The following is a 24,547-nucleotide window of genomic DNA, read 5'->3' as shown; positions in this document are numbered from 1 at the left end:
ATATACTGGCTTCAGTGATCCCTGATCACCCCCTCCTTCAACTGCACACAAACCACTTTCTCAGTTTTGCAGCTCTGGAGAGAGGTTGGTGTACAGAGATGCTGCAAGAAGTCACTATGGCACGTGGCAGTCCTGCCTCTTGCTTACCTGCACAGGCTTTGAGGCTTTCACCAGGGCATTTAGAGTGGCACAAAACCCCATGTTGCAATGAACCTATGACCCTTGGGAACTGAGTCCTTGTCTGAATGCCATGTAATGCATTCTCTTCGAGTTTCTCTGCTTTGCAAATTGGGAATAGGAGGAATAATTCCTCCAGTACCTCATACTAGCGATACAGTAAAATATCAGCCTCGGTCCTCAGTATTACTGCTGGCACTGGCATTAGCTGCCATGTTGGTTAGAGAAGCCAAGGGTGGAATGGGCTGTGGGAGACTGACCTACCTCAGCGTACCCTCTGCATGAGGTTACCCTCCAAGGATGACCTGAAGCATTTCAGAAAGGTTCATTTGCAGAGCAGGTGTTTTGCTTGCTCTAAATTGAACTGCAAAAAAAGAAAATAGTGAGATATGATGAAATAAGCGAAATATTTTTGGGAAACATCCAGGTAGTTGTGGGTGCCTTTGCCAGCATTCAGAAGCTCCAGTGTTTGTTCACCTGGTTTACAGTAACAAGGAGATTTTAGGATGCAGAAAGGGGAAGCTTAAAACAAACAGTGCCTTTCTGAAGCACTCAGGAGAGATTACACAAATTCTACTGCAAGCACAACAAGTATCATTTCTTTTACTGCCCTTGTGTAAGAAAAGAAGGTTTCATGCCTCTTTAAAACTCGAGTGTGGTTGCTTAGTCAGTACAGGCTCCCCTCTCACTCCCCCTCCTTCCACCACTGGGCAACTTTTGTTGCAATATGGGTGTGACTTTTGATGGAGCTCCCCCTCCCAGTTATGTCAGTACTTCAGTTCCTTTGAATCAGAATAAAAAGTGCAGCAAACTTCAGACTCATTGACTGCAGGCTTAACAAGCGCCGGCTTTTCTGCTTTATCACAGCCTGCAAGGATCTCTGGTTTCTGTAAAACAGTTCTGAGGAAGCAATGGCCAGCTTCACCTTATGGGCAACTTTTGGATTATGTCTGCTGAAGCTTTGCTTGACAGAAACACGTAAGTTTTTTATGAATGAAAACGCTTATGTTTGCTAATAAGTTTATGCTTCAGACAGCAAGAGCTCTTCTGCTAGAGACCTAATAGCTTTCTTGCGTCTATCGCTGTATATAGTTTCATTACTTGTAAGAGTTTTCAGAGATGCTTTAGAGCTGCAACTATAGCCATACAGGTCTGTACAATCACAAAAAGCTGTGGATGGCTTGTGAAGGACAATTCCAGGTCTGGGAAAAGTGAGTTGTAGATCGTTAAGTTTAAACTAAGAACAGAAGTACATTAGGGAATTCAGTATGGCTCTGGTAAAGCTCGGCTCGACAGTATGACTGCTGTTCCACACTTATTTGTTCTCCCAGCTCAGTTTCAGGCAGTAAACAGGAGGAATGGCCGGGGAAGGAGGGGGAAATAGATCATAGGTTCCCCCCCTCTCAGCATACAGCAACTGCATTCTTGAGTTTACACAGGCTGAGCTAACGGCTAATACATATTGTAGTTGGACACAGCCTTGCTGAACAGAAGTAAAACTGCAGTGATCTGTGACTGAAATTTGGAGTGCTTTTCTGACAAGCCTGGTTTTTTTCCTGACTTCCTAAGGTTTCTTTGGGGTTGACTGATGAGATTTTGGAACAAAGAAGCTTACAAGTGATGACAAAATTCAGTTGTTTATCAATTATCTTTCTGTAGCTCTGTTACCTGCTTCAAATATTTGTATTTTAAAATGAAATGTTAATATAGGAAAAAATGAAAATTGCATGTCCAAAATGACAAAATGCTTTTGAAATTTCATGTGGTGCAGGCTCCACTGTGTTTGAGTGAAATGGCCATGCTCTTAACAGACTCTCACTGTGACAACAACTGCCTCAAGGAGTTTTGTGGCGAGGGATAACAATTACATTCTGCATTATTTTTCTACTCATTGGTTCCAGGAGCCTAACAAAACACATTTTTCGTGGCCGTTGCACCCGAGGGCTGTGTCTGTGTAGTAAATGTATATCTCATTTGTTTGAGTGGCAGTGGGCTCCTCTGTCATGGTTGCAGCACTGTGAACGGGTATGTTGGAGCACCCAGCAGCTGAAGCAACCTCACTGCATTTCTTTTTAAAACTGTCACACCAAAATGCTCTTGCTAAAATCAGGTGTATGGATAAAGCCTTAAAGAAAGAGCAGGAGTACTGTAGGCAAATACTATCTCAGAAGTGTTTAAAACCTTGGCATGGTCCAAGTCTACATGATGTACAGGTATTGTAATGATTTGGTTACTGCCTGCTCAACTGATTTCTCCTTTTATGATCTGCCAGGAGTGTCCTAAAGAAGGAGAGTCTGCACTGTCTCTGGGAGAAAAGCGTTTTTGCAATGAGACATGGCAGAAAAGCCCATCATCTAGTCTTTGGTGTATGTCAAGTTTCAAACACACCCCACAGGGAAGCCTCTTGAATGGCTTAGCAAGGTATTAGATTATAGCTACAATACATTCTAGCTGGTATGTGGTGCATTCCAGCATGACTTTGTAGCCAGAAATGGCTTCAAAACAGCAGTCAATGGCAGTTTTGTTTTCTACATAGAGCAGTGGCTGTTGCTGTTAGGAAACACTTTGATGCAAGACACAATCCAGATCTCCTCCAGAACTTGAATTTTGATTCAGTTTGTACAGAATTTCTCAAAACTAGAAAGGACCTGGGATTACTGTAATGTGATTATTAAAAGAAAGGTGAGCTAAAGAGAGCAGCTGAAAAAACTCATGCTCAGTTCTGTATGGTTGTGACTCTACTGTCATTGACATGAGTGCAGTGTACCCATGGTATACTGACGTGACTAGTTGTCTGAGTCAGGATCCAGGAGAATATAGACACTGACGTCTTGGCTAGTGATGATTGTGGGGGAGATTTCTTCCCCTGAGAACATTATGTATTTGCAAAAATATTTCTCTCGAAGTTTTCCTTGATTAACACAAAGCAAATCCTAGAATTTTGACCCTCAAGCTGAAAGAAGTTGGAACAGAAGTACTAGTAAAGATGAAATGAAAGAGGAAGAACGAGTCCACTGTGGGGAGGGAGGAGCTTAGTTATTAGCACTGGAGAGGTCACCAAAGCCTCAGGACAAGGTAAGGCTCTGGAACAAGGCTACTGTAGCTCTCAGTCACAAAGGAAAGGACCTGTCTAGCTCTTGGCTTATGTGTCAGTGTGTGCATTTGTAAATAACGCAGTCTGAAGCAGCTCTTTATGCTGGTTTATTTTCACTTGGTCATTACACTGTGTATCTTGGCTATTTTCCCAAAGCTTTTAAGTAACTAAACTGTATTAAAGTTCACTTGAACTTCCACAGTTGTTTAATGGAAAGGTTATATACCTGCCCTTGAAATACTCAGACACAGAGCCAACAAAGGATTGTCTTGTAGTCTTTGGAGAAATGTTTGGTGATTCTTTAGTTACCGGTGTTCACCACAGTGCAGAATCATTACCTTGAGAACAGGAAGTCAGAGAGAGGCTTAATGAGGAAAGATAGCATCATATGATTGAGGAAGAACTTTTTAAACTGAATGCTTTTAAAACCACTGGTAGCTCTAGCCAAGATTAAATGAAATGTTCCCCCATACTTGGTGTGTCTTTCTTTCCTGAACAATTCCCATGACTTATATAGGCCAGGATTTGCAGACGGTATTAATATTGCAGTTATTAAACTAACACCTAAGCACGCATGAGGTTCTAAAGCAGCAAGAATGTGTCAGCAGGATGAGATATCTTGAGATGCTGACAGACAGGTATAAATAGCAGAGAGAGTCATGAGCTCCTTACTGCCTAAATACTTGTAGAAAAGATGGGGTTTCAGAACTTCATGAAGAGGTGAAAAAAATACTGTAATTGAAGGACAACTGCAATTTCAAATGAAAAAAAGAACTTGTGGAAAAGAGCAGGAAAATATAGTGAGGAAAAATGTAGCTGTCAAAAGAACGCTTGGTTGTATGTGAAGGAACACGGTAGATTGCATGAAGCAATTAAAACTGATTATATAGACAGCATGAACTCGTGAAGAATTGATCTTGGAGAAGAAACCTGAAACATATCCAAGCAAGAATCTAGTGTAAACCTCTGTGGATGTTTCCACTAATTTGGATAGCAATTGTCAGGAATAAAGGGAAATAAATGAGGAATAAGAAGATAGCAGCAGCAATCAAGTTAATGTATAATAGGAGTGAAAACTTAGAAAAAGTAAAATCTACATTGCTGACATGGTGGAGGAATAAACTCTGGTGAGCTCTGCAGGGTATGGGTTAATTAAAAAGCAAAGGGCAATTAATGCAAGATGGCAGTGCTCTTGCCAGGGAATAGATGGTATTTAGAGGGAGTGATTAGACAGCATCTTGTGCTAGTGGGTAAGACAACAGAGGAGAAGACCTCTGGTAACTCTGTTTCTTCTTTGATAAAAATGCAATTTTAGTTCTGAATTATGTTGACTGGTAGTAGAATACATTCTAGAGATGCATGGGAAGAAAAATGTGTAGAGCTTCTTACATAACAAGAGGATAAGTTAGCCCAAGAAATTTAAAGCATTTTGGAATTCCAGACATGCTGTAAGAAGGCTTCTCCATTTGTTTTCTGGTCTCATGCCTAATTGATAAGTGTTTGAAAATTCAGTTAAGGTAGAAAATGATAATCCTCTGTTTCATACGACACGTATTCTGTTAAACCAAAGCATTGTATGGATTTTGTTTTGTTTTTAAAGAGAACACTATGTGAGAGAATGAAGGTAGGTGTTCTGCCAAACTGCCTTCTAAAATGGCTTTTTCCAGAACCAAGGCTAAATGTACATAGTTACACCTGAAATGTAATTTCATATGGAACAAACATGACCCACCACAGTAATATTGTCTACTTTGAGAACAATAAAACACTACTGGAACAATTCAGTGTTCAAAACATGTGACATTTTAGCATTAGATGATAACTGAGAGCATGCTTTATCAAATGTCAGTTTTCATCACTACACTGAATTCTTAAGTTCAAGCTTCCAACTGAAGGCCAGCAAAGTGAGAGGAGTATGACAGATGTTGAGTTTATTGCCAACATATCTGATATACACTCTAGAGTTTCTACCAAGTAAAACCTCTATCCACAGTCCATTTTGTTCTTTACCTTTGTCTGTAAGGGTTTCTTTGTGGTATATCATATATACAACCATATATATGGTGGTTTGGACCATCCTCCACGGGTAACTGACAGCTGCAGGCATGAAGCCAGTTTGGCCTGGCTGAGAGTCTTTTTACAGACTAGACCAAAAGCTCATCAGCTGTTAACATGCAGTTGTCTCTCAACCTGAGGGAGGTAATAGTAATTTCAAAGCCATCGGACACCAATTATCAGTGACCGTTATGGCTGCTGCTAATACTAGTGGCAGAGAGGATTGTGTCAGTCCAGAATGTTTATCAGTTTCCTCCCCGCCAAATCACTGGTCTCCCTCGGTGGCATCAGCAATACTATCAGTAGCAGCTGGCTGTGATTTCCCTCGCTGAGAGCTGGCTGCCAGAGCTCACCCCACCCAGGAGACAAGCAGAGCAGCTCCTCAGATGAATGAGTGTACAGGCAGCCATGAGAAATGGCAAATGAAGGAAAGAGGGGGTTTCCTTGGAGAAACTTCTCAATCAGACTGAAAGTTCAGCTAATTGTAATTTTAAGTTCAAACCTCTGAGACTGTTCCTTGTCTAATGAAACCTGCAGTCATTTTTGGAGTGTCTGCCTACAATTCAGAGCATAATTGAATTATTTTGTACATGCTGGCTTTGGGACTTTCCAATTACTCTAAAACGACAACACTATCTGCAGCAATCTTATTTCACTACAATAACCTTCAACCCTCGTATTGTGAAACAGAAAAAAACCCCAAGATGACAGAAAGGAGTTGAAGAATAATCTACAGTTTTAGCAATTATTAACATGGAAGCTCAAGCAACCACACCTATTCAAAGTTAAAAAATCCAGAGACCTGAATTTTACTTACATTTGCCATTTGAAAAATACATTGCTTTGCTTTTGTCTTTCCTTCTACTGACGACTGAGCAAGGCTCAGTAGCTGGAAGCTCCAAGAGACTGTGTCTTCTCTTTGAAAAAAAAAAAAAAAGAAGAAAAAACAAATGGAAATGCAGCAGCTGTGGCAAAACTTCCGTCTCTGCCTCTGCTAATGATACAGATCCAAAAGCAGTGTGAGAGGGTTATAAAGGAGGCTGCCAGGGTACAGCCTGACAGCTGCTAGGAAGAGGACATTAGCCAGTGATTTCAGCTACATAGTTAATGCCTGTTTTACTGAATACCTGCTTTTGTAAATAAGAATCTGCCCATTATAGGGACTGTATAATGGCGAAAAAACCACAACCCAACAACCTGCTGTGACAGAGCTTTTGTTGATAATATGTCTCACAGTGGCAGCATGTTAGCAAAACAGGTTCTCAGAAGTATATTTCCCTAGGGGGCTTTTTTATTGTTATTTTTGTTAATGGGTAGGTGTCTGTAAAGAAGTAGGGTGTGGTATGTGTGGGTAGATGCAAGGAACAGTTTCTTGCAGCATTCCCATAAGTGAAAGGTTAACTGGAGCTCAGCATATTGTCTATGGACACCCAGACCCAAAGTGAGGTATTAAAAAAAATAAAATCAAGCACCCATCTTAAGTTAGCAGACTCTCTGAGAGAACATCTGTTGCTGCCAGGGAGGTTTGTCAGCAGGGGCTCAGTACCACACTTGCCAGGGCAGTACAACTGCAGCAGTTTCAGAGAGCAGGCAGAGCGTACATGCCCACTCAGAACACATTAAGCAGGCTACTTGTTCGACAGCATATAAATGCAGAAATTAACAGTGCTGCAGGTGTGATTGTGATGATAGTGATTAGACATTTACCTACCCTTTGCCATCAGCTGATGCACATCTCACAAGCAAGATGGAGCATTTCTATCCCAGCATGAGGCTTAGGCGGGGATGGAGTGCATTGCTGCTAGGGAGAGCCAGGCCTTCACAACTACATCACAGAGCTCTGGGCAAAGCTTCCACACAAAGAATGTGGAGTAGTTAACTGCCCAGGTTCAAGGGAAAGTAGTATTTACCAGTTATAAAGAAACATGATGCATTAATAATGAATACTCTGAGGGTGGGGCCTGGGCTTTCACTCACTTCCCTATTCTTCATCCTCCTACTTCATTAGGTGTCCTCCATTAATTTACATGTCCTTTCCCTTTTTCATCATTCACTCAGGCATGTAAGTGTAGAGGAAAACCCTCTTTGGCTAATGAGTCTTCATGGCTATAAAAGTAGGGGTGTATTCCATGTTCCTATATATTGGCTGTATGTAAATTTGACGTATAGGAAAACTTAAAACATGAAACTGAAATAATATATATTCCATTCAAATTAGTTTCTCCAGTAACAGTGATATAAAAATCAGGTAAAACTTTTCTTTGTCGCTCATACAGTTTCATGCTCTGTACTTGTGTGTACCCAGAGGACTAGCAGCCAGTTCCAGTTCAATACCACGTGGGTTCCTGTTAGACAGTAGCAAAAGCGAAGCGTGCTTTTCTGAAAAAGTTCTTATTAAAGACTTACCTTTTTAAGATGAAGGATGTTTGAAGCTGTTTGGCAAATGAGAACTGACTCAATTTTTTTGTCCTCCTCTCAAACAGCACTTCTTCAGGTTCAAGAACTTTAAAATTTATTAAATAATTGACTGAAGAATGATGCCTTAATTTAATCAAGTTTCTCTCCTGTTTGAAGCAATACTTCCTAGCTATCTTCTTGAGATCTTGGAGGTATTTGTACATGAAAGCTTGATAATCTGGGAAAGATGAGTTCTGAGAAACATAAACTGACCCAGCAAGTCAGAGGAGGAGCCAAGATTACACTCACTGTCTCAAAACCAAAGGTTGGGCACTTGATCACTATGCCAGGTGGCCATGTGGCCAGAACATTAAAAGTCCAGAGAACTTTTGAATGTCACTGTGCAGCAACTCTGTGTGTTCAGATAGTACACAGGTATATGTTTTAATTGTCCACATCTTCTTTTGAACATTTTTTTCTATTTTCTGTTTTCCCCACGAATCCATCTCTGTGGCACATCTGTCTGAAGTGGTCCAGTACATCTGATAGGATCTTGTCAGCCTGTGTCTGTGATAGAAGGTTATATCCATTTGATTCAGTAAAGCTTCTGCTCAGCAGCTTAGTCATTCTCAGGCAAAATGAAATGTAGAAACCAAATCCTTCTTTCAAGAGACAGGCCTCAGAGAAGACTGGAATGACAAGAAAATTCTCTTGTTCATATTTTTTATTATTTTCTTTTTATTTCACCCCACTGTGCTGGCAAGTCTGACTTACTGTTGTTGTGTTCAGTGTCAATCTAATAGGGCAAGAGCATCCAGTGGCTTCAGAAGACTGTTATTAACAGAATACCACTTAAGTTGTACTAGAAAGTGTTTCTTCTTCTGAGGAGCAAAAACTCTTCTAACTCAGAAAATAAAACCACTTTTCTTCAGACCTCATATTGAGCTCTAAACCCTTAAACTTCTCTTTTCCAGGATATAACAAAATCATGTTGTAGCCTACAGAGAATAGATACTTGGTGAGTCCAGTTCATCACTGAATGAGCACGGCTAAGGTTTTAGACAGGCAGCTCTCCAATTCACAATTCTTGTATTAAAAGCAGTAACACACAGGTTTTGTGAGAGTGTGAGCACCTTCTCATGGTGACTACCTAGAGACAAGTTTCTTTCCTGCTTTTGTGACTTACCTCGGGAACCTTCCATCCATTTGCTGCTCACTGTTGTGGTGTAAAATGTTACAGAGTGTGCATGATGATTTTTATATTGCCTGACACTTCTATTCAATCAGTCCTACTCACTTTTTCCTACAGTTTTATTTCCTGTCTGCTTGTCAGGTGGTAAAATATTGCAGTGGTTTTGCTTGATTTTCTCAACATCTCTTTGACCTGCCAAGTCTTACACATTGTCTAGCAGTGACTTAGTTTTTGTTCACGCTGAACAAAGTGAAGCCTTACTGGCTTTTCAAATAGTGGAGCAGAGGCAATCTTAGAGCATCATGGAAAGGTAAGACCAGCACAGCTACACAGTTTTTAAAGAGCATCTCTAGGCATAGCCTAGAGTTCATGTAGATTAGAGAAAATCTCGATGGTCCAGTTTTCCAGGAGGAGGCGTATCCTGTGGCTTGGAGGTTATTAAAACAAATGAATCTGAATTTATTCTCTGTTAACCTTTGCTGAGAGTATTTTTTTATCCAGGTATTTCATATAACAATTAGTTCACATTTTTTTCTGGATCTAGACATCTTTTTTCTTCTTTTATATTTCCTAACAATGTTACTTATATGTATATGCCAGTGAGGGACAGACCTATCATAACTTAGTGTACACAATGTATTACATACAGAACAATGAAAGACTGGTAAAATGTTGCAATAGTGCCCTCTAAGATCAGTGGAATTTCTATCCAAAATTTTGCATTTGCAAATGAATGAATTCTTTAAATATTTTTTTTTGCTCACCAAAGGAGGAAAACTTCAAAAATCTCTCTCTACCTGACTAGGTTACCCTTCAAAATAAAATATAGGTAACATTATTTTCTTCAATTGCTTCTATATTGTCACAGTCCCACTACAAAAAAATAATATGTATCTATAGCATAGTCACAGTGCTGAAAACCTTGGTCCCAGCAAGGGTTAAATCTGTTAGTAACCTACAACAGTGTTTGCTGATGACATCCATCACATCTTCAAAGCTCAAGGTGGGCTAGTAAAGAAATGCAGAAATCTCTCCTCATTATCTCCTATAGGAACTCAAACATTTGAACATTTCAACACCAATGTACTTCATCCACTGGGTTCTTCCAGGTACCACAGAAGAGCAACTCCAGCTCTTCTTGAAAGAGGTCTGACATCTTACACATTCACAGCATATCACTTTAGAAACAGGTGGTGACTCTGATGAAATTTTGTTCCGTTTTTTGTTGCATTGCGTGAAGTTCACATGAATATTACAATATCTGGTCTAGAGGACGTTACTGCCTTAACTGGTGTGTTTCATCAACACCTTCAGCAGAGCTGCAGTCAGGCTTGACTTGTTTCAGTTATGGCAGAACTAAAAAATTTAAGTCTAGGTATAGTGTTAAGTCTAGATATAGTTTATTTTAACAGAGTAAAGATCGCAGCTAGTGAGAAAGAAGTGAATTTACAAATTAGGTATAGTGTTAAGTCTAGATATAGTTTATTTTAACAGAGTAAAGATCGCAGCTAGTGAGAAAGAAGTGAATTTACAAATATGCTGATAAAAAACAGTAGCAGCTAGGAGGTTTTGTAGCCCTTTGTGAGTCAGTGATTTTATCTCCATGTCGCAGGTAGGGAAACAAAAGCAAAACGAGTTACCTGTCAGTATAGCTGTAGATAGAACATTTTCTCCTAAGTCCCAGCCTGGTGTTCCCTCAACAAGGTCAGTGCTTCCTTCATTTAAATTTCAGAAAGCAGCCAGAGGGCTATTTCAGCTGAAAGTGTGCATCATTAGTATTCATAAGAAAAGAAAGTCCTTGTGCAAACATTCTTCTGCTGGTGCAGAAGTGAACAGGAGTACAGAGGACTGGAGCATTCTCTGCAAAGCTGTTATCTTAAATCCAGGACATTCTCTGCAGTTACTAAATGCCAATCCATTATTGAGCCTGGCTATGCAATCCTTACTTCAAGTGAATGAGAGCTAAGTGTTTTCCCAATTTTTTAAACACCTTTATAGTTCATTGTTTACAGACTTGCACAGAATTTATTGACAGTATTGACAATGGAATAGTTACCTCACTTTATTACTCGTGCTTACAGTGCTCAGATCATGCTGCTTTATCAGCATCAGTCACAACCACATTACTGTTGACTCACAGCATAATGACACCTTTTTTCCACTCCTGACATGATAGGATTATATCCACAATGATCGTCATGGCAACAAGTTCAGTTCCTAATGTAAGTCTGCCTTTTGCTTTTTAACTTACTGGATTGGCATCTTGAATTGATCTCTGTATTGGGAGATCTTTCCCATCTTTTCAGAGAAAATGGTTTTAAGAGTCAGATGAATTAGCAGTGTTTCAGGAACTGACATAGCAAGGTCTGAGACATGCTTTTAAGATGGTTCAAGAAAGACAAATACACAGTTACTGGAGCAGATCATCTGGAAAAGCAGTTCCACACTGCGTCAACTGCTTCTGCTGATGCTCCTCAGAGTGACCTCTGCTTTTCTGAAAGAGCTTCCCACTTTTATTTTTTTGCAAATATGTGATGAGATCTTCTGATTTCAGAGTCTTTGCCTGGCCTCCTTTCCTTTTCAGCTTTGATAGAAGCCTCCTGCCCTCAATCTGTCTTTTGTACTGCACTATTAGTACTCATTGTCCTGTGGTAATAAGGGGTCACACATGATCAGTTTTTTGCTTTGCCTAGTGTACTTGACTAACAATGAATTTTGCTTTCAGAATGTAACCAGCATCCTTAAGGGGAAAAAAAAAAATCTTGTGGTTCTTTGATAACAATAAATAACTATTTATCTAGGAAATTCTGTTTATTAAGATGGTTTACTCCTAATTTGCTGTTTGAATTGACATTTCATAGAATCATAGCATGTTAGGGGTTTGTGAGAGTGATTCTGACTTCATGATGTCTTTCAATGTTATGAAACTCACAATAACCAAATGGGGGTCCATGTCTGTATCTTTTGCTGTCCAAACACAGATTAATTCTGGATCTTTTCCCAAAATCCAGCTATAGCTCAGAAAAATAGGTTACTAGAATCAATGAGTGTCATAGCAAAAGCACTAGCATCACAGTAATTCCAGCACTTTTGGGAGACAATGCCTCACTATTTGGAGATGATTCCATTCAAACAGTAGTGCATATCTACATATCTCCAATGCTTAAATGTATGTAGGTTTTAATGTAATATTTTAATTCAAATATCAAGAGTATCAAGGTCACGCCAATGCCTCTTTCCCATTGTTTCCTCATACAAGTGAACCTTGACTGCCTGTCAGGAAACCTCTCATGGTTTCTTTACTTTCTCTTTCATAGCCAGCATTTCTGATATCTTCAAACTACACCACATGTAAGTCCTTGTGGATAACGAGGGAAAGATACTCAGAATCCCAGTGAGGACAAAAAGCAGGATTTCAGTGAAACACCACAATGGGAGTCAGCTACTTTTTGCTAACCTTTGATTCTAATAAGTATCTTTCTTCAGTTTTTTGTTTTGGTTTGATTCTTCTTCATCCAGTAATTTGTTAGAACTCTTGGATATTCTGTAGACCTTCAGGATGCAGATCATACTATGCCTTATTCTTCTTTTTCTGTAAAAATCACAAATATTAAAAAGTAGTGTTTTGTCCGCTTTTAAGACTGCAAAGTTACATACAAAGATTATAGCTATATTCCTAATCTGAGAAATCTGGATTTTGGAATCAGTACATTGCATTGGAGGGTTTGGTTCTTTGGTTTGATTTCTAGCAGCCTACATTCAACAGATAATTGGACAATATTTTAATCAATATACAGTTAACAACTGTGCTTCCCGATTTTGGTGTTACTTTGCAGTGTTCTGTAAGGCGTCTCCTCGTAAATTCATACAAGCAATTTGATTTGGTTTCAACTTAATTTTCCCAGACATTTGAAAAAAAAAGAAGAAAAAATGAGAGGTTGTGAAAGAAGCTGGGAATGAGTTTATCTCCATTGCGAGGAAACTGAATTTGGAATACTTGGGCAGGCCTCTCCTGCCATTATTCGTTACTAGGAAGTCTGCCTCAGTCATTTGTCCTCTGACATGTCTTACATTGTGAGGCATGTTCTAAGCAGCCTTCTTCTTTTCAGTATGTCTGCCAGACTAATGTTATCCTTGTTTTAACTGGCTAGCTTTCAGATCTTTTAAAAAGTTTCTTGGGGTTCCTTTCTCTGTTGTTTTTTTGCAAAATGGCCTTGTTAAACTCAACAGATGTTCTACTTCTTATTCAGTGTCCTTTTTTTTTTGTCCCTCTTTTTCAGTTTTGGTTGTTTCTTGTTTTTCTGTAATGAACTTACTGTACAAATGAGTTTAAAATGGTGAGAATACTTATTAGAGGTTTTCCTGTATAACTCAGTGGGGTAGGGGAAATATAAAAAGCACAGTCTTGTAGTTTAGAAATTGTTTACCAAAAAAATACAGCGTTACAATATCATGTGAAAAATAGTTTCAAATCACACTTGGTATGATGATCGAGTAGGATTCTGCAAATAATTAAAATTCAAAATCCATCATTCAGTTGGACTTGTCAATCAAAGGCTTGATTTTGTACTACTTTTTATCTAAGTAACCACAGAACTTAAATCAGATTTAATGTGACTTGTCAAAGCTTAGATGGAAGCTGAGAGTAAAAGCTGTAAGAAAGCAGTAAAATAACAATGTAACAGCTCTTTGCTCTTACAGCATTCTTTAATAGTAAACCTAAAATTGCTTGATTAAGGAGGTCAGTTGCAAACTGAGGCAAAGACAGATGGATTGGCTTGTCCAGGTTATACCACGGGGTTCACGGAAGAGCAGGGAACAGGCCCTTTGAGCTCCAGGCTGGCGATGTGTCTGCTGAGCAACACTGTCTCTCACCTGCTTTCATCCCAAATGACTAAATGATTTCATTACAGTGAAACAGACTGAAATCAGACTTGAGCTGTTATTCATCAGCTTTATTTCATGTGTGTCTTCATTTGGCTTGCATGGAACCAATCCCGATTGATTCACTTCACAGATCCTGTTACTCAGCCTTTGGGGTTAAACTACTCATTGCACAGCCTGAAGCTTTCCTAGTATCGATAGCAATTACTATGTTTTCGTCATCTTGAGGGGGACATATCTGATAACTGTCTAATTCCAAGGCTATGATTTCACTGCTTGCACTTTTTCCACTCAGGTACTGTGCAGCTGTGCCATGTTCTAGTGGAGTCTGAAAATCTTCAAATGACTATTGAGTGAAACTAGTACAAAAAGAATAATATTAATGTCAGCAGCAAGGAAGTTTATCGTTGGTGATGACACTGTATAGGCTAACACAGGATGTTTACCAGAGCAACAGTTTCCAAGCAGACAAAGTGTGTTTGGAAGATGCATTAGCAGATTTTTTTCTTTCCACAGCCACTGCTTAGGAGTGAAACATATTTCTTGTGCTTACTTGCATTTTAAGTGACTCTGTGAGTGGTTGATTCACTAATAGTGCCACCCCTGCCCCCACTTATTTCTATTAGTAGCCAGGAAGGCTATCAGATTAAGATACTGAAGTCTTTTACCCACTGATAAACAGAGAGACACTGTCTTTGAAGGCCAGTTGGCAGATTTGCTAAGAACAATTTAGAAGGATGTCAACAGCTCGAGCTTCGTCTCACATCCTGTTTCCAGTGTGCACCTACTGAGGTAACACAGCCATGGTTAATCTTTGGTGGAGGAAGGAGCTCCTCCTGCAGCGGTGTATCCCTCTCTGGCTACTACCCATGCCCCCAGCCACACTTCTTTTTCTTTTAGAGACCCACCTGGGCCCACTCAGGTCACAGGGTTAGCATGGCTATGTCATCACATTCTATGTAGTGAAACAGCTTACAGGCAAGGAGGAAGCTACTACCTTATTTGCATTTTCAGCCCAAATTACTGGGTACCCAAATATAACATAGGAAAACCTTGGGCACAACTTCAAAGAAAGGCTTTTATGGCTTTGGATCTATGGAGAGACACCTTCGCTTTTTGCCACCACACCCAATGACTAAGAATATGCTGTCTCTATTTTAGCGGGCACTCCTTGCAACATGCAGCTAAATTCCTTTTCAAATGTTTTCCTGGACTTTATTGTTTTAAAAAGCCAGGTGTGCAGGGATTTTTTTTTTCCCCCTAAATACCAGCAATCTGTTAGGTATGTAAGTTTCAAGATGAAAGGCAGTTTCAAACTAAAAAATATACCCCCTTATTTTGCTTCATTTAAGTTCCCATAAGAGATACTTTGAAAAGCAAAAATATGGTTTATTCCCACTAAATCTGGAAATGAATTTCCAATGAATCATTTTAGGTTTCACAACTTGGTAATACCCCAAGGCAAGTATTTCATCTGACAATTCTCGAGAATCCGTGAAGGCTTACTTTCACTGTCAGTATTTGGAGAAGCCTCGCTTATGGTGTAGATGGCTTATTTCCAGGTTTGCTCCTCTAATTTCTGTAGAGAGTAATGGCTGGTAGAGCAAGAATATTGTAACTGGGAGAACAGAAAAATCTCACCCAGACACACTAAATGACTGTATGTGTTGCTTGATCCTTGCCACTTTTTTGTTGTGATGGCAAAGGGCTTGCAGCCTCATAAGCACGTGCTTGCTTAACTCACGTGGATCTTGCAGAATTCAACTTATAAATTTTGATCAGTGTGTAGGCATCCCAGTTCAGAGCCCAATTTTCCCAGCACAACTTTCCTTTCCCCATCAAGCCCTGAGGGATTCAGGTATAGGTGTGTTTTAATGGTGTCGACACGTGTCTATTAGTGACTGTGGCTGGGATTAATGAAAGATTTTACATAACCTAGCAAACAGCTATCCAGTGGTTTTCATCACTTCTGACCTGGGCTTTAGGCCAACTTCTGACATCAAGTTGGAAGTCTCCACATCCTATTTCAGTTGTCTGGGCCACAAATTGCTTTAGTGAATGGTTTTACTAATATCCTCTAAAGAAATGGTGGAATGCTCAGCAGAAAATGATGCCATTCAGGCCCTGCACTATGCTGCGTCGTGGGGTGTTAGATAATCACTGAATAACATTTTGTACATTCAGGTTCTCCCAGATGTCAAAACGGTGGTAACTGGTGGTAATTTTAGTATATCTGCTGATAAAATAACTCGGAATCTGACATGTTTCATGGATCCTCTAGTTGTGAGTAAAATATGCATTCTTATTTAGCCATGAAGTAGTTTTCCTGAGAAACATTGAATAAAACAAACATCAACTGGAAATAGATCTGAGAGCCAAGATCTGAACTGTCCAGACCTCTTCAGGTCTTAGGACAGTATGGACTTGTATGGCCTGATTTCTAGGTTTGCCTCGAGAGGATCTGTAGTTACGGGAAGCCTCTCTTAAACAGATGTTAAGCTGTTTCCAGTATGTCACTTTTCTCTATTACTAGCAAGCACTGAGGCAGAGGCAAATGTTCAAAATGTAGACATCTGTGCTAATCTCAAGATCATTCCTGTTCAGAAGAGTCAAGACAAAAATTAAATAATCTGTGATTGTAAGGAAATGTTTATCTATCATGAGTATCAGCCTAGAGCCTGACATCTGTTCAGTAAATTTCAAACTAAGTTCTCACAATAAACATAAAAACTATATTTTATTAAAGCAGACAGAGAATGAAAATCGTTGGCACCATCAAACCTCTAGTTCTGTCCCTATTTTTGGCCCCAATGTATCATATCCTGGTGGCCTATCAATCATCTTGAACCACAAGCCAAATACAAAAATCCCCATGAGAACAACACAGTAACGTTTCCTGGTTGCCATGCAATACAGACTGTGGTTTTACCAAGAAGTCTGCTAGCAGCCTTGTGTCTACAAGTTTTCATTTAAGGGGGACACGGTTTCAGCAAATCTTCCACTTCTTTTGCTTTAATGTATCTCTGCAGTTGGTAAAATAACACTTTTACAAAAATATGACAGCATCCATCTTGAAGGAAATCTCTAGGCATTGTCTTGAAAACAATGAAAAGCAGGGAGCAGCGTATGAAATGTCCATACACTGGATCAAAAATCTTTATGGAAAATGGGCTCCAGTGGGGAGAACTTGCATGAGTCAGTCTTGCTCATTATGTATAAGGGTTGCAGAAACAGGGTGGAAATGGAGATTGCACCTGGCTTCTCACCATGCAGTTTCTAACAAGCCTCTAGTATTAATAATCAGGGTGTAACTCACACTTTCGAGAAAGGACAATGCTCTTTAGTCTGTCTCAGTCAGTTGTATCAGCCAGTTGTATCACACCAGTGGGCTGTATCTAGCAAATTGTCTGTGGAACTACAGTTAGTGCTTTTGGATGAAAAGTATTAACGGAGCCTGGCTTAGACACGTTAATGGCAATAGCAGAGAAGGCCTTTTGCAGCTGCCTGAGAGAGAGCACCAGAAACCCTAGGAAGACAGGGAGAAATGTCCTGTGTGAAAATTAACGTTCTCCATGCTCATAAAACTCAGTGTGGGATTAGGGGCATTCCATGGCTTTGGGTTGAGTCACCCAAGTCTCATGGTCTGGATGAGATTAATGATAGTGCCAATTCAGCTATGCCTAGTACTTTTTGCTTTTTTTAAAGGCTATTATGAAACAATTTTGTCTTTCTTCTGTAGCAAATCATGTGGATGTCAGGGATAGATCATGGCCTATCAATCCTCAAAGCCTGCCAGCTATAAGAGGGGGCAGAGAGGAAGGGTTTGGGTGTTTGTGATTTCACTGAGTCCACTTTGAATCAGCTCCTTTGAAACTTTGGGAAAAAAAAAGAGTTGAAGGAATCAGTAATAATATGAGTGTTGCATTGCCTTGTCTCTTGAAAAAAAGACACAACAAATCCACCTTTTATACAACCGTGTTAGAGCCAACTAAGTAACATAAACATAAAATTACTGGATTTGACCTTCCTGCTCTATGGGAAAAGGTAAAATATATGGTTAGACTTAGATTTGGCAATCATGTTTCATCTTTAACTCAAAATTAGTCTCAGCACAGACAAAATAATTTAAGATGTGGTGAGTTTGTTTTAGTTCAGATCGAGCCTTTTACTTTTGATGTGTTGTATTGATATGACTAGAAATATTTTCATTAATTCAATTGAGGGGCCCCATTGTCTGGATGATAAGATACAAAACTATAAAGTAAAAACTCTGGGCTCCCTCACAGCTCTGGGCAGTATGCTTCTCGTCTGTATTTTGCCATTTTAAAATTGCTGTGTTTATCCAATTTGCTTAGACTGTGTGAGTTTTAGATGCTGCTGTCATCCTTTTTGCACACTCACTGCTTCACGGAGTGTCTACACTACAGCAATGTAAACCAGCATTTTTAATAGGAGGTGTAGAAATAATCAAAATAAAAACAAGGGATGCTGTCTCAATATTACTTTAGGGCAAAATGACAACTAATTGGATATCCTCAAAACCAGTTTTGAGATTGTCGCATCAACATATTTTTTGCCTGGGGTTTCCTGGACACCCACATGATCTCCCACATAGCATGAACAAGGCTTCCTGAGAGCTGCTCTGGCCCTTCTGCAATGTGCATGCAGCGCAGTTGGTCAACACATGTGCAACAAGCCTAATCCTTCCCAAAAGGGTCCTCATGTACAATGTGTATGCTGTAGAGCCAGGCTGAGCACTTCCATGAGAGAAAGTACACTCCTGTAACTGTAGCCTACAATTAGGCATGTTTGTATAAATAAGCCTATTTATTTTCAACAGCTGAAGCTTAAGGAATTGGCTGCCAAATAAGTGGAATTCATACCACAAATGCATTTCTGGGTGGTATATGAAGCACAATTGTAGAGTTTTGAAACCATGAATGAGGTGAGGTTTGATGACAGCCGAATCAAATTCACTCTAAACAAAAATGAACTTTGCTTAATAATTCAGTGAATCTGGGATGAACTTCAAGATTCACATGCAACTCCAAGGAAGTGGATGTGTCTGCTTTCATAGCAAAAGTTCTTCAGAAATTAGCCTAAAATTATTGGATGAGATGTTGATGTTAGAAATAAATCTAGTTCCAAAATCACCGAGCTTGAAACTTTTAGATAATTGGATAGATCTTTGTGATCTGATCCCTAGATTTAATAGTAAGTTTTGGGCTTCATAGACTAAGTTTAACTCTTAATGAATTTAGGCCTGCCTTGTTCTACAGGGAAGAAAGAATCAAGAAGAAAAATCTCAAGAGAAGTCTTTTTTTTTTCTGTCTAGGTCCTTTGTGTTTGATATAGCTACCTGACTGGACAACTTCCAAAGTAATGTCAGGCTTTGAATATGGATCATTCAGAGACAAAGTAGAAGTAATTCACGTGGCAGCTGTGAGAGCAGCTTCAGCCTGTAGCAGTTGTTGTGGACTACATCCTTTTGTGCAGAGTAGCTATTTGTTGTGTTGTTGTAAGAGAACATTTATCAGGATCTGCATGAATAAAGTCCCTTCTCAGCCTTCTCTTTTTTAAATAGAACTATTTTTCCCTTGAAGAAAACAGCTGTGTCAAAATAATGGCATTTTCAAAACACACATTAGCCTTGTGTAAGTATTACAAACATAAAAAACATATCCTCTTGGTATTTTTTTTTACAATATGATAATAAAATAATTATGAACTGCAGTCAGCAAGACTACTAAGCATCTATGCAATCATAGAATCATAGAATGGTAGGGTTGGAAGGGACCTTTAGAGATCATCTAGTCCAACCCCCCTGCAGAAGTTTTTGCCAGTCTAATTGATGTGGGAGATTTTTCTTTACATTCTTTTGTGGAAAGGCAATCCAAGAGACCATAAGAATTAACTCTATTGCCTATGGTAAAAAAATATTCAAGATTGGATGCACAGCTTTTGAGCTCAGTCATTAAAACTGTTGGACTCCTACCTATGATGTTAATAATGATTGTCTTCTCATATGGATCTAGCAAGATGCTTTATCTCCTTGATTTTTTCTTGCTACAAGGGACACTCCTTGCAGTTTACACTGGATAGATATGCTGCAGATAGAACAACCTCTGTTTACTAATGAACAAAAACAATTGAAGGAAGAGTTGCTTTGTCTTGATTATTATCATTTGCTTTCACATCTATGCTATATAAGAGACTGTCAAGCAAAACCGACATTAGGAAAGTGGCTTGTTAATCACATAAAATGTGACAATTCAAATGTGCATGAATTGCATTTTGGGTCTTCTAGGAAAACAGTTATTAAATGACATATTTTATATCAAATAGATGGTATAGACACCCACTTTTAATATTTGGACTGATCTATTTTTCCCTTTCTTACTTGTGGAACTCCCATTAAAATTGAGATAAAAATGAGTCATGCTCCTTTCTTTTCTGGGAATAATAGGCTGCCCCAATGAACTGTTCTTTGCAGTTGTCATTCTAGTCTGAAGTCGCAAGCACTTTCTTCTCTTGAGGGAAAGGTGGGGCAGGAACAAAGTTAATTCATATTGCTTTGAAGAATCCTGATCTTTCCATGGTTTCTCAACTCACGTGTTCATTCTTACTTGTATTACTATAATCATTAACTCTCTCATAGTTGTTCCTAAAAATATAAACAAATGTTTATTTTTTTTCTCCTTTTACTCAGTCATGGACTTTCCTTGGATTGTATGAGTTTTCCCCTGTCCCTCTTGTACTGTGTAGCAGTATCTTTTCAACATAAAAGTGAAGGGAGAGTGACCTCCTCAGAGCCTTTAGACTTTATGCCTTCTGTTCAGTGTCTGTAGTGCATTAGAAGAGGCTCTCCTTTCCTACAAGCTTTCCATGTACTGCTTTCCTTGTTCATGGTTCCCAGACTGAAGGCAGAAATCAAATTGCACAACATAACTATGGCATCTCAAAGTCCTATATTATTTTATTCTTTATTTTTATCTCCATAGTGCTTACCATTGAAAATCTTTACAGTGTTTTTAAATGAAAATCCATCTAAGCCCTCCTCTAACATTAAATCAAATTACTGTAGTAAGCTTTAAACTCTGATGTGAGTTCAAAAAAACACAGAATGGTAGGGGTTGGAAGGGACCTCTAAAAATCATCTGGTCCAGTTCCCCCCCCCACTCAAGCAAGTCCACCTAGATCAGGTTGAACAGGAACACTTATAGAAGGCTATCATGTTGGTCAAACAGGATTTCCACTTAGTGAGTCCATGTTGACTCCCCTTCATAACCATCTTTTCCTTCATATGTTTATTAACAACACTCAGGATAAGTTGTTCCATCACCTTTCCAAGGATAGAGGTGAGGCTGACCGGCCTGTAGTTTCCTGAGTCATCCTTCTTGCCCTTTTCGAAGACTGGAGTGACATTGGCCTTTCTTCAGTCCTCAGGCATCTCGCCTGTCCTCCATAATTGTTCAAAAATGATGGAGAGTGGTTTAGCAGCCACATCAACCAGCTCCTTCAGCATTCTTGGATGCATCCCATCAGGACCCTTTGACTTATGAGTGTTAAGCTTGCCCAGCAAGTCCTTAACCCCTTCGTCATCCACCAAAAGCAAGTCGTATGCTGTCCAGACCATCCTACTATCCTTGCTGGACTGGGCTTCCCAAGGGCTGGCCTTGGCTGTAAAGCCTTCTCTGCATGCTCTGTCATCAGGGCACCCTGTGTGTTCAGCAGCCTGCCCACATTCTCCCTAATCTTCCATTTGCTGCTGATGTACCTGAAAAACTGCTTCTTGTTTTCCTTTACTTTCCTGGACAGGTTTAATTCTAAAAGGGCTTTAGCCTTCCTGGTTGTACCTCTGCATGCTCTGGCAAAGTTCCTATACTATTCCCAAGAAACCAGGCCCTTTTTCATCTCTCATAGATGTCTGCTTTCTCCCTGATTTTTCCTAGTAGCTCTTTGTTCATCCATGGAGGCCTCCTGCCTCCTTTTCCCATTTTTCTGCTGCTGGGGGACACACTGATCCTCGGTTTGGAGGAAGTGGCACTTGAAGATCACCCAGCTCTCTTGGGCACTTCTACCATCTAGAATCTTATCCCATGAGATCCTTCCAAGCAGATCTTTGAAGATGCCAAAGTCAGCTCACCCAAAATCCTGGGTCACGGTCCTGCTTTGTATCCTGCCTCTTCCACACAGGATCTTGAACTCTACCATCTCATGGTTGCTACAGCTGAGATTGCCTTCCACCTTCACATCCTCAACCAGACCCTCCTTATTTTTTCACACAAGGTCCAGCAGCACATCCCTCCTTGTTGGTTCCTTGACCACCTGTGACAGGAAGTTGTCATCAACATTCTGTAAGAACCTCCTGGACTGTGCATGCTAGCAAATATCAGGGTGGTTGAAGACCCCCATGAAGACCAGGGATTGTCATAGTGAGGCAGCTCTCAGTTGTTTGTAGAAGGCCTTAGCTACTTCTTCCTCCTGATCAGGTGGCCTGTAGCAAACTCCAACAACAGCATCACTCATATTACCCTGCAGTTGGCAGTAAGATGTTTGTAGGTGAGCATGAACTCAGCAAGAGGAAGCCTTTCAAAATGGAAGGAAATACTGTCAAGGCGAATGAACAGAATGCAAAAAGTTCATTCATGTGAACTCTCATATAATGTGTATTTGGTGCTTTTCTACCTGCCCTAGCAAGCTAAGAGGAGCTTAAAGTTTATCTATCAGGGTGTTTTAAGCAGCATAACGTTGTTCTACTTTAGAATATCTCTGCAGAATATCTGTGCAGCTCAATTTTTGTTTCAGGCAATCACACAACATCAAATGGGTGCAAACTTTCTACTTGGGTCAAGTAAGAACACGTTGCTTGAACTAGTTCTTGAACTAGTTGCTTGAACTAGTTCTGAAACTGGGGATTGACATATATAATCATTTAAAGGGGTTCACTGTGAAGGGATTGCAGTGAGGTCTGATTATATACCTTTTCATCTTTTAAAAATAGTGTTATGAATGAAATATTTTGTTTTCTAATACATTTTAATATTTGGTTACTTTTGCAGTAATGATGTGCAATGTTCCAAGAGTGTCACAATATACTTATGTCTATCCATGAACAATTGTTAGTGGTAAAAGTGCTAGGTACCTTTTGAAAACATATTTTTGTGTTGCTGTTTCTGGAAGGGCTGGAGGTTTGAGTTTTGTTTCAGCCCAAAGATGGTGAAGGTATGAAGCTGACTGAAAATGTTAGCACCCTTTCTTAACAAATTGGTACTGCCACTTGTTGCTGGTTTGCCTTGAAAGCACTATGCTTGAAAAGAAATAATTTCCTTGTCTTTAGTGAAGCATTAAGTCCGATAATTTGTAATTCCTTTTTTCTTTTCTTTTCTTTTGATAACAGAATTCAATGTAAGTTGCAGATATGGAGGAGTTTTTCATGTTGAGAAAAACGGTCGCTACAGCCTCACACGACCTGAAGCAGTCGAACTCTGCAGAGCTCTCAATAGCACCTTAGCAACACTAGAGCAGCTGAGGAAAGCTCACGACCTTGGCTTTGAAACTTGCAGGTAAAGAACTTCTTGAAATAAATAGTGTTGTGACAAATCCATCTATCTATGCTATAGTGTAACCTCTTACAGATAAAACTAAAGATTACAAGACTGACAGTATAATAAACCAATTAGGAAGATATTCAGATCATACTGTATCACCAAGTAATTGATAAGTATGTGAGATATATTTAGTGACTTGATGTAAGGTCAAAGACTGAGGATGATATACACAACATGAGGAACTGTCTTCAAACAGAAGTAAAAAGCAGCAAGTGCTACTGTGAGGGATGAACTCTTGACATTCTAGTTAAAAAATGTCCACAGTAGTTTGGATTTTAAAAATTGAGTACTAATACAACAAAATATGTAAGAATACTGAATATTACTGAAAAAACTTACAAGGGTTCTAGTAGATTCATTGTCATTCTACAATTTAATCAAAATTAAATATTTTCTCCAAGGATGCCTTCTGTTCAAACAGTAATCGAGCTGGGATAGTCCTGTGCTCTGTAAATACATCAGACTAGATGATCCTGTGACCGTGCTTTCCAAAATTTATAATAGACTTATCATGCATCCTAAACATTCATATCCAGAAATGAGATTAAACTCAGGAGCTGTAAATGTGAAGTTTGGGGTTTTTGTTGATATTTTTGTTGTTTTAATCAAATAACATAGATTTATGTTGGTAAGCCATTATAGAGTTGAAATAAGTTTCAGTAGATTTCCAACTTTATTACAATCTAAACCAAACAGTGTCTATTCAGAAATAGAATTCAGCTTCTGAAAACATTGTTATACATATAAATGTCTATAAATACCTGCACACTGCTGAAAGACGTGAACAACAGTTCTTCCATGAGAAGGGGGAATGTTGCTTAAAATAGTACCACATGAAGACTAGAGACTGCTCTTTGAGGGAAAAGTCCTGCATAACATAGTATGCATGTTTTTTTCTCTAAAATTAATGCATGACCATATTTAGCATTCTGAATTGTGCAGCACTGTATAATATAGAATCATAGAATCCTTTTGGTTGGAAAAGACTTTTAAGCTCATCAAGTCCAACACCTTCCCTCACAGTGCCAAACCCACCACTAACCCATGGTCCTCAGCACCTCAGCTCCACAGCTTTGCATTATCTCCAGGGATGGGGACTCCATCACCTCCTTGGGCAGCCTGGGACAGGGGCTGAAA

The 24,547-nt window shown here is 39.4% G+C and overlaps 1 protein-coding gene across 13 annotated transcripts in view; it reads left to right on the top strand.

The window, feature by feature from the left end:
- The first annotated feature begins 953 nt into the window (after nt 1-953).
- CD44 (CD44 molecule (Indian blood group)) overlaps nt 954-24,547 on the top strand; it is a 54,716-nt gene continuing 31,122 nt past the window's right edge. For 6 of the 13 annotated variants that reach the window (XM_061997697.1, XM_061997693.1, XM_061997695.1 and 3 more), the window contains exons 1-2: nt 954-1,155; nt 23,200-23,365. In XM_061997697.1, coding sequence (XP_061853681.1) covers nt 1,089-1,155; nt 23,200-23,365 — 233 coding nt within the window. In that variant the 5' untranslated portion in view covers nt 954-1,088. The remainder of the gene's footprint in view (nt 1,156-23,199; nt 23,366-24,547) is intronic. The other 7 variants (XM_061997704.1, XM_061997703.1, XM_061997701.1 and 4 more) reach the window with 4 other exon arrangements.

The sequence above is a fragment of the Colius striatus genome, chromosome 6 (genome assembly GCF_028858725.1).
Source record: "Colius striatus isolate bColStr4 chromosome 6, bColStr4.1.hap1, whole genome shotgun sequence".
Lineage (NCBI taxonomy): Eukaryota > Metazoa > Chordata > Aves > Coliiformes > Coliidae > Colius > Colius striatus.
This window is presented reverse-complemented; position numbering and strand designations above follow the sequence as displayed.